We start from the raw sequence: 15,725 nt of genomic DNA on the forward strand, positions 1-15,725 counted from the left end.
CTGGTTCCATCACTTCATGGGAAATAGATGGGGAAACAGTGGAAACAGTGTCAGATTTTAATTTTTGGGGCTCCAAAATCACTGCAGGTGGTGATTGCAGCCATGAAATTAAAAGACGCTTACTTCTTGGAAGGAAAGTTATGACCAACCTAGATAGCATATTAAAAAGTAGAGACATTACTTTGCCAGCAAAGGTCCATCTAGTCAAGGCTATGGTTTTTCCAGTGATCATGTATGGATGTGAGAGTTGGACTGTGAAGAAAGCTGAGTGCCAAAGAATTGATGCTTTTGAACTGTCGTGTTGGGGAAGACTTTTGAGAGTCCCTTGGACCGCAAGGAGATCCAACCTGTCCATCCTAAAGGAGATCAGTCCTGGGTGTTCACTGGAAGGACTGATGTTGAAGCTGAAACTCCAATACTTTGGCCACGTCATGTGAAGAGCTGACTCATTGGAAAAGACCCTGATGTTGGGAGGGATTGGGGGCGGGAGGAGAAGGGGATGACAGAGGATGAGATGGCTGGATGGCATCACCGATCGGTGGACATGAGTTTGAGTAAACTCCGGGAGTTGGTGATAGACAGGGAGGCTTGGCGTGCTGGGATTCATGGGGTCGGAAAGAGTCGGATACGACTGAGCAACTGAACTGATAAGTCTTAAATAACATGAGAAAAAGGTATGTTAATCACATTTAAATATCTGCTATCTCAGTATATGTATGGCCAGGGAAGACAGCTTGAATTTCTTGGTTAAATCTTAGCACTTAGATAGACCTTACTGGTTTATTTGGATGTTTCACAGGACTCAAACTTTCTTTTCTTAGAATTGGCGTGATTTGGATGCAAGAATCACAGATACAGCTAATGAATCAAAAGATAATGTCAGATATTTGTACACGCTAGAAAAAGTGTGTCAACCTCTCTATAACTATGATCTAGTAAGTATACTTTTTAAAGTGTAGGTTTAAAAGTTAGTGTGTTTACTGTGGGGAAAGGAGAGGGTGGGATGAACTGAGAGAGTAGCATTGAAACATATACATTACCATATGTAAAATAGATAGTTGGTGGGAGCTTGCTATGTGACAGACACTGGGAGCTCAAACCCGGTGCTCTGTGACAACCTAGAAGGGTAGGATGGGGTGGGAGACGGGAGGGAGGCACCAAAGGGAGGAGACATAGGTTTGCCTAGGGCTGATACATGTTGATGTATGGCAGAAACAACACAATATTGTAAAGCAATTATCATCCAATTAAAAGAAATAAATTTTAAAAATTAACATGTTTAAAATCAATATGTGTATATTGGGAAAAATGTATACTGCAGAAAAGTTATTTAAAAGATGTCTTTTCCTTTTATATATCTGTAATGAATCATAAACTATATTTATTATTTTAACCTACATTTAAATATGTGGTATTATCATAACTGTGACCTCATTTGTACATTGAGCAAGAGAAATACATTAATTGTTCATTGCTTATAACAAATTACACCAGAACTGAGTGACTTAAAAGAATAAGCGTTTATTTTATCACTGTTGTTTTTTTTTTTATATTGGTCTTAGCAGTATTTTTTTTTTTTCATTTATTTTTATTAGTTGGAGGCTAATTATTTTGCAGGTCAGGAATTCAGGCACAATGTAGCTGAATGCCTTGGCTTCAAGGTCACTCATGAGGCTGCAGAGAAGCTGTGGGTTGGTTGGGGATGAGGTCTCTTCTGAAGGGGAAGGCTGACTGGAGAGGGTCTATTTCTATTGCACATCACATGGACCTAATGCACAGAACCAACTCGCTTACCCTAGAGTGAACAAGAAAGGATGCTCAACCAGCATTACCCTAATAATACTAAAGCCAGATAAGGACACCTCAAAAAAATAAAATTAGAGGTCAATATCCCTGTGAATATAGATGTAAAAATTCTCAACAACACAGTGGCAAGCCAAATTCCACAGCACATTAAAAGAATCACACACTGTGACCAAGGGGGATTTATTTCTGGAATGCACAGATGGCTCAACATAAGCCAGTCAATGAACATGATGCCTCACGTTAGCAGAATGAAAGATAAAAATCTTGTGATTATCAATAGATGCAGAAAAAGTGTTTGACACAATACTTTAAAAATTCTCCATAAATTGGGTGTAGTAGGAATGTACCTCAACATAATAAAAGAATATATATCCTTTAAAAGTTGTATAAAAATAAAAATAAGCATACTGAAAGAGAATATATATGAATATTATAATGTTCTGTGTACTTTTCTATATATTTAAAACTTTTCACTATAAAAAGTAAACTTTGAAGAAAATAACAATGACTTTTTTTGTTACCAAGACTTCAGAGTTTTAAAGTATACTAATTTCAACAACATGATTCAAAAGACTTGTTTAAAACTATATAATTTTCAAATCATTTACTTTTGGTTTTACTTCTTTTCATCCTAGTAATTTAAAAAATTTTGTTCAGTGAGGATGAGGGATGATGTTATTTCTCAGTTTATTCCACTTTTTCTTATTTTCCTTGATCACTGATAATGACATTCAAGTGATTTGATTCTCCCCAAGAGTAGAAATGTTAAGCAGATGGATGACCCACCCTTCACTTTCACACATAAGATCCTACGGAAATTGTATAAAATAGAGAAAAAAAACTTTGTTCAGTTGCTCTAGCCATGGATGTACTTCATTGTTATTGTTATTTGGTTATTATTGAACTTCTGACACTCTTTGATGTAGGAATATTTTGAACATTATCTTTTAAAATTAGTGAAGTACTATTAGTATTAGGTCTTATAATTTCTTCCCCCTTGTAAGCCATTTCTGTGGTTTTAAAAATTCTTTTTTTCCCCTCATTTTCTTTATTCTAATTAAAAGCAGTTGCTGTTAAGTTTGTAACTGCCGGGTGAACGGGAAAAGTGGAAGACTCATGCTTCTGTTTCTTATTGATAAAATTTTATGAATTTTGTGTTTGATGTTTTCATCCTGGTATTGTGCTATAGGCATATCTACTCTTATCTATTTTTACGTGTAAAATGTCTAAACTCTGTGTATAGTTGAGAACTGTGCACTCAAGGAGCTATTATTATAAATAGTAATGTTTAAAATTCAGATGAAGGGCATTTTCCTGGTGGGCCCATTTATCCTCAGGCCTTTTTCATTCTTTATAAGGTCGCCTTACTGAGGCTGGAAGGAATTCTAGGTATATTTTCGTTAGAATCTTGTTGATCTACAGATATCAATATAATATGAAAAGTGATGATACTAATTTTCATAAGCCACATAAATTGATTTAATTACATCATGGTTACACCTCATACCTAAGACATGTAGCACCCTCATAGGTGGTGGTTTTTCCTGATTTTATGTATTCCACCACCATTAAAAACATGTTTTTATATATTTTAAATTGTCCTAGCAATTAAAAGGCAAACTACTGGAGTTCAGGAATACCACTGACCTTATCTGTTCTTCCATAGTGATTTGCATCAAGGTTAAAGACAGGATCTCAAAATCTCAGGCACATAGCTATGCTTACATTACAGCTGTGGGACTTGGACAAGGTACTTCTCCACATTTCTATTTTCTGATTTGCAAAATGGGAATACTTAATACTTTATAGATTCTGACTCATTTTTTTCACATTTTAACATCTCTGTACTCAGAGTACATTTTATAGTCCGTCAGGTTTTGTGAATCATTGTGAACACAACACCATCCGAGAGTATTAGTTCTTTCCTGGGAGGGTGGTGTTTGTTTTGGTTTTGGTACTATTGGTGTGAATTCAGATGGTGGTGAGTGAGCACCAGCTTGTGGTACAAAATCTCAGAAGAGTTTATTTTCCATCTCCCAAAGAGCAGGATTGGGGCAGTAGGCTTTGCTCCTATCTTTCTTCATGGCTTGTTAATTTCATGCATAGCTTGGTGGCTTAGTTTTTTGTGGGAGTTAGACTCCCTGTCTTGAGCATCCCACCCCGCTTTCTTTAGTTCAGTCCAGTCGCTCAGTCGTGTCCGACTCTTTGTGACCCCATGGACTGCAGCACGCCAGGTTTCCCTGTCCATCACCAACTCCAGGAGCTTGCTCAAACTCGTGTCCATCAAGTTGGTGATGCCATCCAACCATCTAATCCTCTATCATCCCCGTCTCCTCCCGCCTTCAATCTTTCCCAGCATCAGGGTCTTTTCCAATGAGTCAGTTCTTTGCATCAGGTGGCCAAAGTATTGGAGTTTCAATCCTTCCAATGAATATTCAGGACTGATTTCCTTTAGGATTGACTGGTTTGATCTCCTTGCAGTCCAAGGGACTCTCAAGAGTCTTCTCCAACACCACAGTTCAAAAGCATCATTTCTTCAGCACCCAGCTTTCTTTTATGGTCCAACTCTCAGGTCCATACATGACTAGTGGAAAAGCCATAGCTTTGACTAGATGGACCTTTGTTGGCAAAGTAATGTCTCAGGTTTTTAACAGGCTGTCTAGGTTGGTCAGAGCTTTTCTTCCAAGGAGCAAGTGTCTTTTAATTGCATGACTGCAGTCATAATCTGCAGTGATTTTGGAGCCCAAAAGAATAAAGTCTGCCACTGTTTCCATTGTTTCTCCATCTATTTGCCATGAAGTGATGGGACCGGATGCCATGATCTTAGTTTTCTGAATGTTGAGTTTTAAGCCAACTTTTTCACTCTTGTCTTTGACTTTCATCAAGAGGCTCTTTGGTTCTTTGCTTTCTGCCATAAGGGTGGTGTCATCTGTGTATCTGAGGTTATTGATATTTCTCCTGGCAATCTTGATTCCAGCTTGTGCTTCATCCAGCCTGGCATTTTGAATCATGTATTCTGCATATAAGTTAAATAAGCAGGGTCACAATATATAGCCTTGACATACTCCTTTCCCGATTTGGAACCAGTCTGTTGATCCATGTCCGGTTCTAACTGCTGTCTCTTGACCCGCATACAGATTTCTCAGGAGAGAGGTAAGGTGGTCTGGTATTCCCATCTCTAAGAATTTTCCACAGTTTGATGTGATCCACACAGTCAAAGGCTTTGGTATAATCAATAAAGCAGAAGTAGATGTTTTTCTGGAACTCTCTTGCTTTTCTCCCCCTTTCTTAGTAGCACCTAAAGCAGCGGTGCAGTCTTACGATCAGTGATGTTTTAGATCTGGTGAAATCAAACCTGCCCTAAAGGGCCATTGTCAGCATACACTTAGATAATACGTGAAGCTCTTTGCTCTAGTGCCTGGTGCATAGTGACCTTTCAATATATGTTCCCAATAGTTTGGTATCTCGATGCACTTGCTCTTCTCTGATCCATGCCATTCTTGTTTCAGTTGTTTGTTTGCGTCTCTCCCACCCTGCCTTGACCTCCTCCGGGATAGTTTCCTTATATTTGGAATTCTGTCAGTACTCTTAGAACTTGGTAGCACTTCCTAGGCTTGCTGATAGGCGAATTGAGTCGGATAACCAATAACCAACTTTTATTTTTTTTATTTTTATTTTTTCATTTATTTTAATTGGTTGGAGGCTAATTACTTTACAATATTGTAGTGGGTTTTGTCATACATTGACATGAATCAGCCATGGATTTACAGATCAGGATGGGGCAATAACCAACTTTTAAACCATACATTAGTCATTTTATCCCTCAAGACATCAGTTTCTTCATCTTTAAAAAGAACAACTTGAGCTGTTAATCCTTAAATAACTTTCACTTCGAAAATCTTTTCTTTAAGCAACAACAACAAAAATTTTTTTTTAGGCCATGTCATATGGCTTGCAGGATCTTAGTTCCCTAACCAGGGATTGAACCCGGGACCCCTGCAGTGTAAGTGCCAAGCCTTAACCACTAGACCTCCAGGAAATTCGCATAAATAAAACTTGAAGTTTACCTGTACAGAAAAGGTGCAATGATAGTACAGAATTCTCCTCACCTAATTTCTCCTGTTAACATCTTGCTTTACCTTGGCACATTTGTCAAAACTGATGTCTCTTTTTCAGTGTCCTGTCAAGGATACCACTTAGCATTTAGTAAGGTGTTACACTATTTTATGTAAGTTTAGAGTTTTGAATATTATAGCTTTCTGGTTATTAAAAATATGGACATATGGTGGAATTTACTTGCTGTATTTCAACTTTAGGTTTCCATGGCACATGGAATACAAAATTTGATAAATGCCATCAGAATGATTCACAGTGTGTCCAGATACTATAATACTTCTGAGAGAATGACCTCATTGTTTATCAAGGTAAGTTTCACGGGAAGAAGCCACACATGTAACCCTGTGAAAAAGTTAGCAGTGCTTTCCATGTGAGCCAAAGAAGGGAGAAGGGAAATTCTGGATTTTCATACTTTGTGGACAAGAAAGGAAAGATGTTGCTTGGAGTCAGTTGTACTTAATTGAAGGGGGACTTTTCTACTGTCAGAGGTAAGTGCCCAAGACTTGTTTAAATGTATCTGATGATTTTCCAATTTATTTATTCCAAATAGATTTGCATAAGAGGTAAAAATTGGGTGTATTGTCAATAATGCTTCTTAACTACTTCTGTGCACACTGTGGTTTATGTAAAATCTTACCATGTAGTGTCATTTGATTAACTATTTTAAATAATTGGAAAAATTATCCAAGAAACCCATGAATAGAATTTACTTGTAAATAATTCAAGCAGAACATAACAGTCACATTTCAACCTTTGTTTTTTAAATCAAAGGATAGGTTTAATCTTTCATTATCTATGTCCCAAACATGGCAAGAACCTTAGGATGCTTCCCTGTTGCTTGTCTTCCTCCTTGCTACATGTTCCACATGGAGAGTGCTAGTTTCATGTTATTGTTGCTATTTTTTCAGTATTATAAGTCAGCAGGTGTTCAGACTGAAATCTAAGTATTGCTAGTTTCTTTGATCTGTGTTGTGATTTCCATGTCTTCCTTTGTCTTGGTTTTATTATTTCTTTTGCTGAAAAAAAATTCTTAAGTAATTCTTCCAGAGAGGGTTTCTGTGGTGAGCCCCTTGAAATCCTGCATGTCTGAAAATTACTTCATTTTGTCCTACGACTCAAATGTTAGTTTGGGATTCTTAAGTTCAATATAATTTTTTCCTGGAACTTCGAATATGCCATTGTGTACTATGTTGTTGTATCTTACTGTTCTTCCTTTGTAGGAAACCTATTTTATTCTCATAGAAAGATTTTAGGATTTTTTTTCTTTATCCTTGAACTTCTAAAATTTCAAAGTAATGCTCTTTTTACATTTATCTTGTTCTATACTTGCTGAGTTTGTTTTACTTCATAAAGACTGTCGTCTCTCTTCATTTTGGGGAACTTTTCCTCTTTACTTCTGATTATATCCACCTATTCAACTTATTCCCTTTTCTTAAATCTAAAATCTATATTCTTTAATTATTATCTTTTTGGTCTATCTTTGTCCTTTGACCTTTCTGCTCACTTACTGCCTCTTCATTTATATCCCAATTACTGGTCAATACAAATTTCAGTTACCAAGTTCTTTTGTTTATTTCTGTTCATGATGTAAAAATCCTCTCATATCTTTCTCATGAACTAATTTAGTTAATAAAAGCTATTTTAAAAGATTTCACACATATCTTTTCTGTATTTTCTCTCTCTGTTGAATTTAATGCTTCTGTCACCATGTTTGTTTTCTTCAATTGCCTGATGATTCTTGGTTGTCTGCCCGTCTTTGTATTTGAGATTCCAGATTTGCCTCTGGGTTTTGTTTGTTTTGTCTGTCTCTTGTGAGTAAGGGGCAAACCTTACTGTTGGAAGGGAGCGGGAATAGCTTTCTCTCTGATACGTTCTCTTGTGGGTGCAGTAGCTGCTTGGGTCACACCTCTCCGAGGCTGTGGGCTCTTTACCGGCTTGTCCTTTCAGCGTAATCATTGTTGCATGCTGGGCAAGCTGCTCCAAATTCAGTGTTCAGGGTTACAGCTAAGGGTCACCTCACATTGTCTCCTGTCTTAAAAAAAGTTCCTTAGCTGTTTCACCTTCAAGTAACCTTCTCCAGAAAGGTCACTGGCTTTCTTTAGTCCTTTTTTTTCCCTTTAGATTTGATTCCATATTTTAGGAGTCCTCCAAAATTTCCGTATGTCAGTCTGCCATCTTGATCGAACTTCCTGACCATTTAAATGGCTATCTTGTTGTTTTTTTCCTTCACTATTCTGGGGATGTGAGAGGTGGTTAGCTTAATATTTAGTTTGCATGTGAAGGATAGTGAAGAATCATAGTTGGACTGGATTAAGTCCTAATTAGAAGAGAAATAGACAAGGGGAAAACATAGTTGACTTTGAAACTGTTAGCCCCAGTGACGCTGAGTTAAATGAAGTAGGTAAATGTGACTTTGGGTCTTCTTTGTTTTGACGGAAATGTGTATTTCTCTGTTTTTTTAATACTCTGTAATTAATTAACTTTATGTTTGCTATTTATCATGTTTTTGATTTAGAACATGTTTATGCTTAAAAAAAACTTGTTTTATTTCTTTCTCTACCTGTAGTTATTTTGGGCTTATGTTTATTTTAGGTAACCAACCAGATGGTGACAGCGTGTAAAGCATATATTACTGAAGGGGGAACCACTCATGTGTGGGATCAGGAGACACCAGTGGTACTGAAGAAAATTCAGGTTTGTACAAGTATGTTTATTTCCTTAAAGCTTTTACCATCTGGCTCAGTTTTGTTTACTTTTTTCATTGATAAAGTGTGCTAACTTTGAAAAAGTATTGTACAGAGTAGCATGAGCATATCAAAACAATTTCATTAAAATTAGCCACTTCCCTTTATGTTTAGTGCTCCTGGTAGGGCACCATTTAACTTCTCCATGTCTGTCTGTATCAGACACCTCTCGCGTACTCTTAGATATGCTCTGACCGCTCCTCTTATTCCATCCCTGGTTAAATTTCATTTTCTTGCCTTTTTCATTGGCTGGGACTGTCATACATCCTTAAGTAGATCTCGTGATAGTTGGCATCTTATTCTGATCTTCTTTTGGAAGAAAATGCTTCTAACATTTCCCCGTTTGGTTTGACGCTTTAATACATCACTGATTAGATTCCAGAAAGTTTTACTCCTAGTTTTGGTTACTAGGAGATATTATTAAAAGTTATAAATGGGTTTTGAAAAAAGTTTTTATGCACTTATTCATTGAGTTTATAAAATTTTTCTCCTTAATCTGTTAACATAATAGATGACATTTTTGAAAAAGTTTTTATTGCAAGATATGCTCTTTACAATATTGTGCTGATTTCTGCCATACATCAACATGAATTGGTCACAGGTATACATATGTCCCCTCCCTCTTGAACCTCCTTCCCATCTCCCAACCCATCCCACCCCTCTAGGTTGTCACAGAGCACTGGATTGAGCTCCTTGTGTATTTGAGTCAGTCCTAAAGAAGGGGATGAACCTAGAGCCTGTTGTACAGAGTGAAGTAAGTTAGAAAGATAAAGACAGATATTATATATCAACACATGTGTATGGAATCCAGAAAGATGGTACCGATGAACCTATTTGCAGGGCAGCAATGGAGACAGACATAGAGAACAGACATGTGGACACACTGTGGGAGGGAGAGGGTGGGACAAATTGAGAGAGTAGCTTCAGTTCAGTTCACTTCAGTTCAGTCGCTTGGTCATGTCCAACTGTTTGCGACTCCAAGGGCTGCAGCATGCCAGGCCTCCCTGTCTATCACCAACTCCTGGAGTTTACTCAAACTCATGTCCATTGAGTCAGTGATGCCATCCAACCATCTCATCCTCTTTCATCCCCTTCTCCTCCTGCCTTTCATCTTTCTCAGCATCAGGGTCTTTTCCAAGGAGTCAGTTCTTTGCATCAGGTGGCCAAAGTATTGGAGTGTAGCTTAGATGACATTTTTAGATTATCTAAAATGAAACTATTCTGATATCCCTAAGGTTAACTCAACTTATGGTGTAATTATCTTTTTAAAAACATTCTTAAATTCACTTTGCTACACTTTTCTGTAGGACCTTTTGCAACTATACTCATGAGAGAGATAGCTTGTAAATTTTCTTTTCTCACAGTATCCTTGTCAGTGTTTCTGGCACTAAGGTCTCAGAATGAATATGACTGAAGGAGGGGAAGAAAGAACTCCCATCTTTTCCAGTCCCTGGAGTAGCCTGTAGAAAATCAAAGCCATCAGTTATTTTGAAAGTCTGAAAGAAATTACCATACCAGGAAGTCTCCATCTGGAAGTGGTTGTTGCTTTTTTCATGTGCTGGATCCTGGGCTTTGTAGAGTTAAGGCAGGAAGCTGAGACTGGCAGGCAGAGCAAGAAAGGATGCTCAATGCCCTCCACCTAGGACGTGAACTGCTATGTTGGCAGGGTTGGTCCTGAGCACTGCCATCACCACACTCTGACGTCTTCAACCAGAGGATAAGAAAGAGGGGTCAGAGGAAACAGAAGATGAGGAATTGCAATTAGGATAGTTTCTTTTCCTGAAAACACTTCAACCCAAAGACTGGAAGAACCAGAATCCTTATGCGGTTTTTGGATAGAGACAGACCAAAGCTGCACATAAAGCAGTGGTTTTAAAACAGTACCCGAAGAGCTGGTGAGCCATTTAAAGAAGGAGATAATGACAACTTCACTTGCATAAATAGAGCTTATGAAATCTCTGATTCAGTGAAAAGAGGAGAAATTAAGTGTATAATTCTTGCTTTTATAACTCAGTTCCTTCTAGAAGTGAAGCAATGGATAGTTTCTTCTAAGTGTTTTCCCAAGTGTTTGAAATGTATTCCAGGTGGTAAAAAAGAAAACGTAAACTTAATGATATGAATTCATCCTTTTTTCTGGAGGCATTTTATTCCTGCTGGTATAATTTTTATTCTTGGAGAGTGTTTTCTTATTTAAATGAAGGGGGAAAAAAGCAGAATGTCATGATAAGAGGAGAGAGATTGAAAAGCAGAACAGACCAACAAAAGCACAAAGAAAAAAGAAGAAATGAATGGAAGGTCAGTTGCTAATGCATGTAACTGTGATGCAAGAAGAAAAATGGAAGGAAAAATGGAGAAGAAAGAAGCTAAAGAAAATAGAGATGAGCTTGATTAGGAGCTGTTTAGGTAACTAAGGAGAAAGAAGAGGAAGTTTGACAAAATGCATTACTGGCAAAGAAGAAAAAAGATATCCAGGAAAAAAAAGCCATTAAGAGGGAAAGGCAATATCAAATCATTATGTTTTACATCTGAAACTTATATAATGTTGTGTGTGCATGCTAAGTTGCTCAGTCATGTCCAACTCTTTGCAACCCTGTGGACCATAGGCCACCAGGCTCCTCTGTCTGTGGGATTCTCCAGGCAAGGATACTGGAGTGGGTTGCCATGCCCTCCTCCAGGGGATCTTCCAAACCCAGGGATGGGACCCATGTCTCTTTATGTCTCCTGTATTGGCAGGTGGGTTCTTTACCACTAGCGCCGCCTGATGTAATGTTATATGTCAAGTATATCTCCATAAGAAAAGGGAAAGGTAGCAAAAACTTCAAAATTCATGGAAGACCTGGAATCACATTTCCGATGATGAGATGAAGCCAATTAAAGTAAGGGAAGAAGTGGAAAAACTTGATGATACCCTTGAACTTGCAAGCTTATTGTACTTAAGTGAAAAACTCACATCACCTACAAAAGAAATAGGAATGATTGCTCTGGCAAAGCAGATAGAAGAAAATGAGCAAATTAGAAGAGAAAGGAAGATGAGTATGTGCCAAGTATCTACGAATGCAGAGACATCAACTGTTGAAGGTGGAAATGGCAGTAAAAATTGGCTTGAAGAGAATTGATCTGCGATTGCTAATTAAATCTGTGAGCCTCTTCCTCGGTGGGACAAATTCAAGATGGGAAGTTATTGCCAATTACATGAATGTGTATTCTACTTCTGGGAGTCAAGAAAACTGCCAAAGATTTCATTGGCAAGGAAGAGTCTCTAAAAACTTGGCCATCATCGAAAAGATGGCATGCTGTATGGAGAGAAGCCTCAAATTGTCAGTACCTTGAAGTGCTGAAGTTTCTGTCGGCACCTTCGGAACAATCTGAAAATCCACGTGCAGATTTCACGTCTTTACAACAGAAGAACAGAAGCTTTTGAAACAAGCTTTGAAAATGTATTTATTGGGTAGTAAATACACCTGAAAGATGGGGAAAAATAGCAGAAGCAGAATCTGGCACTACAAAAAGGACTACCAAAATGACATATGAAACTTGCTAAGATGGTGAAAGCAAAAAAAGTTGCTCAAGAACAAGTGCTGAATTCAGATAGAGCTGTGAAATGACATAATGACAGACTGTTGTATGTGCATTTAAAAAATAAAACTACAAGTTGAGTTGAGATCAGCTCAGTCACTCAGTCATGTCCAACTCTCTTCGACCCCATGTACTGCAGCACGCCACGCTTCCCTGTCCATCACCAACTCTCAGAGCTTACTCAAACTCACGTCTATCAAGTCGGTGATGCCATCCAACCATCTTATCCTCTGTCGTCCCCTTCTCTTCCTTCCTTCAATCTTTACCAGCATCAGGGTCTTTTCCAGTGAGTCAATTCTTCACATCAGGTGGCCAAAGTATTAGAGTTTCAACTTCAGCATCAGTCCTTCCAATGAATATTCAGGACGATTTCCTTTAGGATGAATTACTTGGATCTCCTTGCAGTCCAAGGGACTCTCAAGAGTCTTCTCTGACACCACAGTTCAAAAGCACTAATTCTTCAGCTTTCTTTACAATCCAACTCTTACATCCATACATGACTACTGGAAAAACCATAGCTTTGACTAGACAGACTTTTGTTGGCAAAATAATGTCTCTGCTTTTTAATATGCTGTCTAGGTTGGTCATAGCTTTTCTACCAAGGAGCAAGCATCTTTTAATTTCATGACTGCAGTCACAATCTTTAGTGATTTTGGAGCCCAAGAAAATAAAGTCTGTCACTGTTTTCCATTGCTTCCCCGTCTATTTGCCATGAGGTGATGGGATCAGATGCCATGATCTTAGTTTTCTGAATGTTGAGTTTTAAGCCAACTTTTTCACTCCCATCTTTCACTTTCATCAAGAGGCTCTTTGGTTCCTCTTAGCTTTCCCTCATAAGGGTGGTGTCATCTGTGTGTATGAGGTTATTGATATTTCTCCTGGCAATCTTGATTCCAGCTTGTGCTTCATCCAGCCTGGCATTTCGCATGATGTACTCTGCATATAAGTTAAATAAGCAGGGTGATAATATACAGCCTTGACATACCCCTTTCCCAATTTGGAATCAGTCTGTTGTTCCATGTCCAGTTCTAACTGTTGCTTCTTGACCTGCTTACAGATATCTCAGGAGATGGGTCGGGTGGTCTGGTATTCCCATCTCTTGAAGAATTTTCAGTTTGTTGTGATCCACACAGTCAAAGGCTTTGGCATAGTCAATAAAGCAGAAGTAGATGTTTTTCTGGAACTCTCTTGCTTTTTTGATGATCCAACGGATGTTGGCAATTTGATCTCTGGTTCCTCTGCCTTTTCTAAATCCAGCTTGAGCATCTGGAATTTCACAGTTCACATATTGTTGAAGCCTGGCTTGGAGAATTTTAAGCATTACTTTGCTAGCGTGTGAGATGAGTGCAATTGTCTGGTAGTTTGAGCATTCCTTGGCATTGCCTTTCTTTGGGACTGGAATAAAAACCGACCTTTTCCAGTCCTGTGGCTACTGCTGAGTATGATACAAACTACACACTGCTGAGTACTATAAAACTGCAAGTACTATGCAAAAAAAAATCTGGGTAGAACTCATGTAACTCATTGAGCTTGAGTTTTTTCTGGAAGGATTTAAACATTATTGTTTCCTTTTCTTATCATTACAATTTAAAAAATTGTGATAAAATATACACAACATAAAATTTACCATTTTAACTGTTTTAAAATGTGTGGTTCAGTGGCATTAAGCACATTCATAATATTGTGTAACAATTACCACTATCAATTTCTGGAATATTTTCATCTCCACAGACTGAGACTCTATATCCATTAAACAACAACTTATTGCCTGTCTCCAAGCCCCTGGTCATCTCTGTTCTACTTTCTGTCTCCATGTATTTGTCTATTCTAGGTGTTTTGTGTAGGTGGAATCAGGCAGTATTTGTCCTTCAGTGCTGGCCTCTTTTTTAACATACATAATGTTTTCAAAGTTCATATTGTGGCATGTATTATAATTTCATTCTTTTTTATGGCTGAGTAATATTCAATTGTGTGGACATACCACATTTTGTTTATCCATTCATCTTTTGATAGACATTTGGGTTGTTATCACTTTCTGACTATTGTGAATAATGCAGATATGAACACTGTTGTGTAATGATCTCTTTGAGTCTCTTTATTTTGAGTATATACCTAAAAATGAAATTGCTGGATCATATGGCAATTCTATACTTAACTTTTTGCACAACCATTACGCTGTTTTCCATAGCTGCTGTTCCATTTTTCGTTCTCACCAGCAATACATAAGAGTTCCAGTTTCTCCACATCCACACCAGTGCTTGTTATTTTTTCTTTTTTGGTAATAGCTATCCTAATGCATGTGAAATGTTATGTCATTGTGTTTTGATTTGCATTTCCCTCATGTCTAGTAATAGTTGAGCATATTTTCAAATAGATATTGGCAATTTGTATATCTTCCTTGGAGAAATATCTTTCAAATTCTCTACTCACTTTTGAACTGAGTTGTTCTGTTTTTGTTGAGTTGTAAGAGTTCTTTATATATTCTAGATATTAGTCCCTGGCATATATTTTTAAAAAATACATAGTTTCATTTTTTTAAAAACTAATTTTTTGACTTTTGTTTATTCTTGAATCACTTTGGTAAGTTTATATTTTTGAGGAATTTATTCAATTTTTCTAAAATTTGTAAATTATTAGCATAATGTTGATAATATTATCTTATTAATCTTTGCATTATTATATAATATGTCCCCTTATTCATTAACAGTATCACTTATCTTCTTCCATTGTTTTCTTAATCATTCTTGCTCACTCAATTCTCAGATTCAAAACAACCCATACTCTTCCTGGAAGTTTAATCATTTCTGCTGTTGTTGTTATTTTTTGGATTCCATGTTGCCCTCTAGAATTTCTCCAGTGTTAATTTTGGGAGTGGGAGGCAGAGATCATTCCCTCCAAGTTGACCTATTAGCAGGAGCCAGAACTCTTGGCATAGAACTTAGCAATTTATTCTCATAATTCTTTTAATATCCTTCAGGTCACTAGCTATTTACTTACTGAATTAGAAATGAAAGTTTGGTTTTCTGAATTCTAGTTTAACCCAATTTCTATGACATCTGAAATCTTTTCAGGAAACTTTTACTGTATCGTTTTGGGGAATAATTTTCAAATGGGTTGGAAGAAGCAATGGAAAGAATTCTTATTCAGGACCTTAACTGTCCAACATGAAGGAATTGATTAGTAGAGAAGAAATAATATAAAGTAATTTCTATTAGATGGCATATTCCAGGAGGATAAGGATCTTATCTGTATTCCTAGCATCTCAAGGAAGTCAAGTGAAAAATTATCAGTAACCTTGAAGACAGTAAGATTTTGTTTTAGAGACTGAGATGGGGGACTGTCTGTTACAGTTAGAAGCAGGTTGTGACTAGTTATAGAAACCTGAATGTTTATAGGAATCACCTGAGAAACTGGTTGAACATATGGATTTCTATGTCTCACTCACAGAAATTCTGATTTAGTGCCTGAGGTAGACAGAATAAA

At 37.3% G+C, this 15,725-nt stretch overlaps 1 protein-coding gene and 1 pseudogene across 2 annotated transcripts in view; both read left to right on the plus strand.

The window, feature by feature from the left end:
- The window catches only part of DNAH8 (dynein axonemal heavy chain 8), a 318,410-nt gene that overhangs the window by 15,328 nt on the left and 287,357 nt on the right, over nt 1–15,725 (plus strand). For both annotated transcript variants that reach the window (XM_061146069.1, XM_061146068.1), the window contains exons 5-7: nt 822–935; nt 6,123–6,230; nt 8,515–8,616. In XM_061146069.1, the coding sequence (XP_061002052.1) occupies nt 822–935; nt 6,123–6,230; nt 8,515–8,616 (324 nt within the window). The remainder of the gene's footprint in view (nt 1–821; nt 936–6,122; nt 6,231–8,514; nt 8,617–15,725) is intronic.
- LOC133059971 (dnaJ homolog subfamily C member 2-like) lies at nt 8,812–10,954 on the plus strand (annotated as a pseudogene).

Source organism: Dama dama, chromosome 7 (genome assembly GCF_033118175.1).
Source record: "Dama dama isolate Ldn47 chromosome 7, ASM3311817v1, whole genome shotgun sequence".
Lineage (NCBI taxonomy): Eukaryota > Metazoa > Chordata > Mammalia > Artiodactyla > Cervidae > Dama > Dama dama.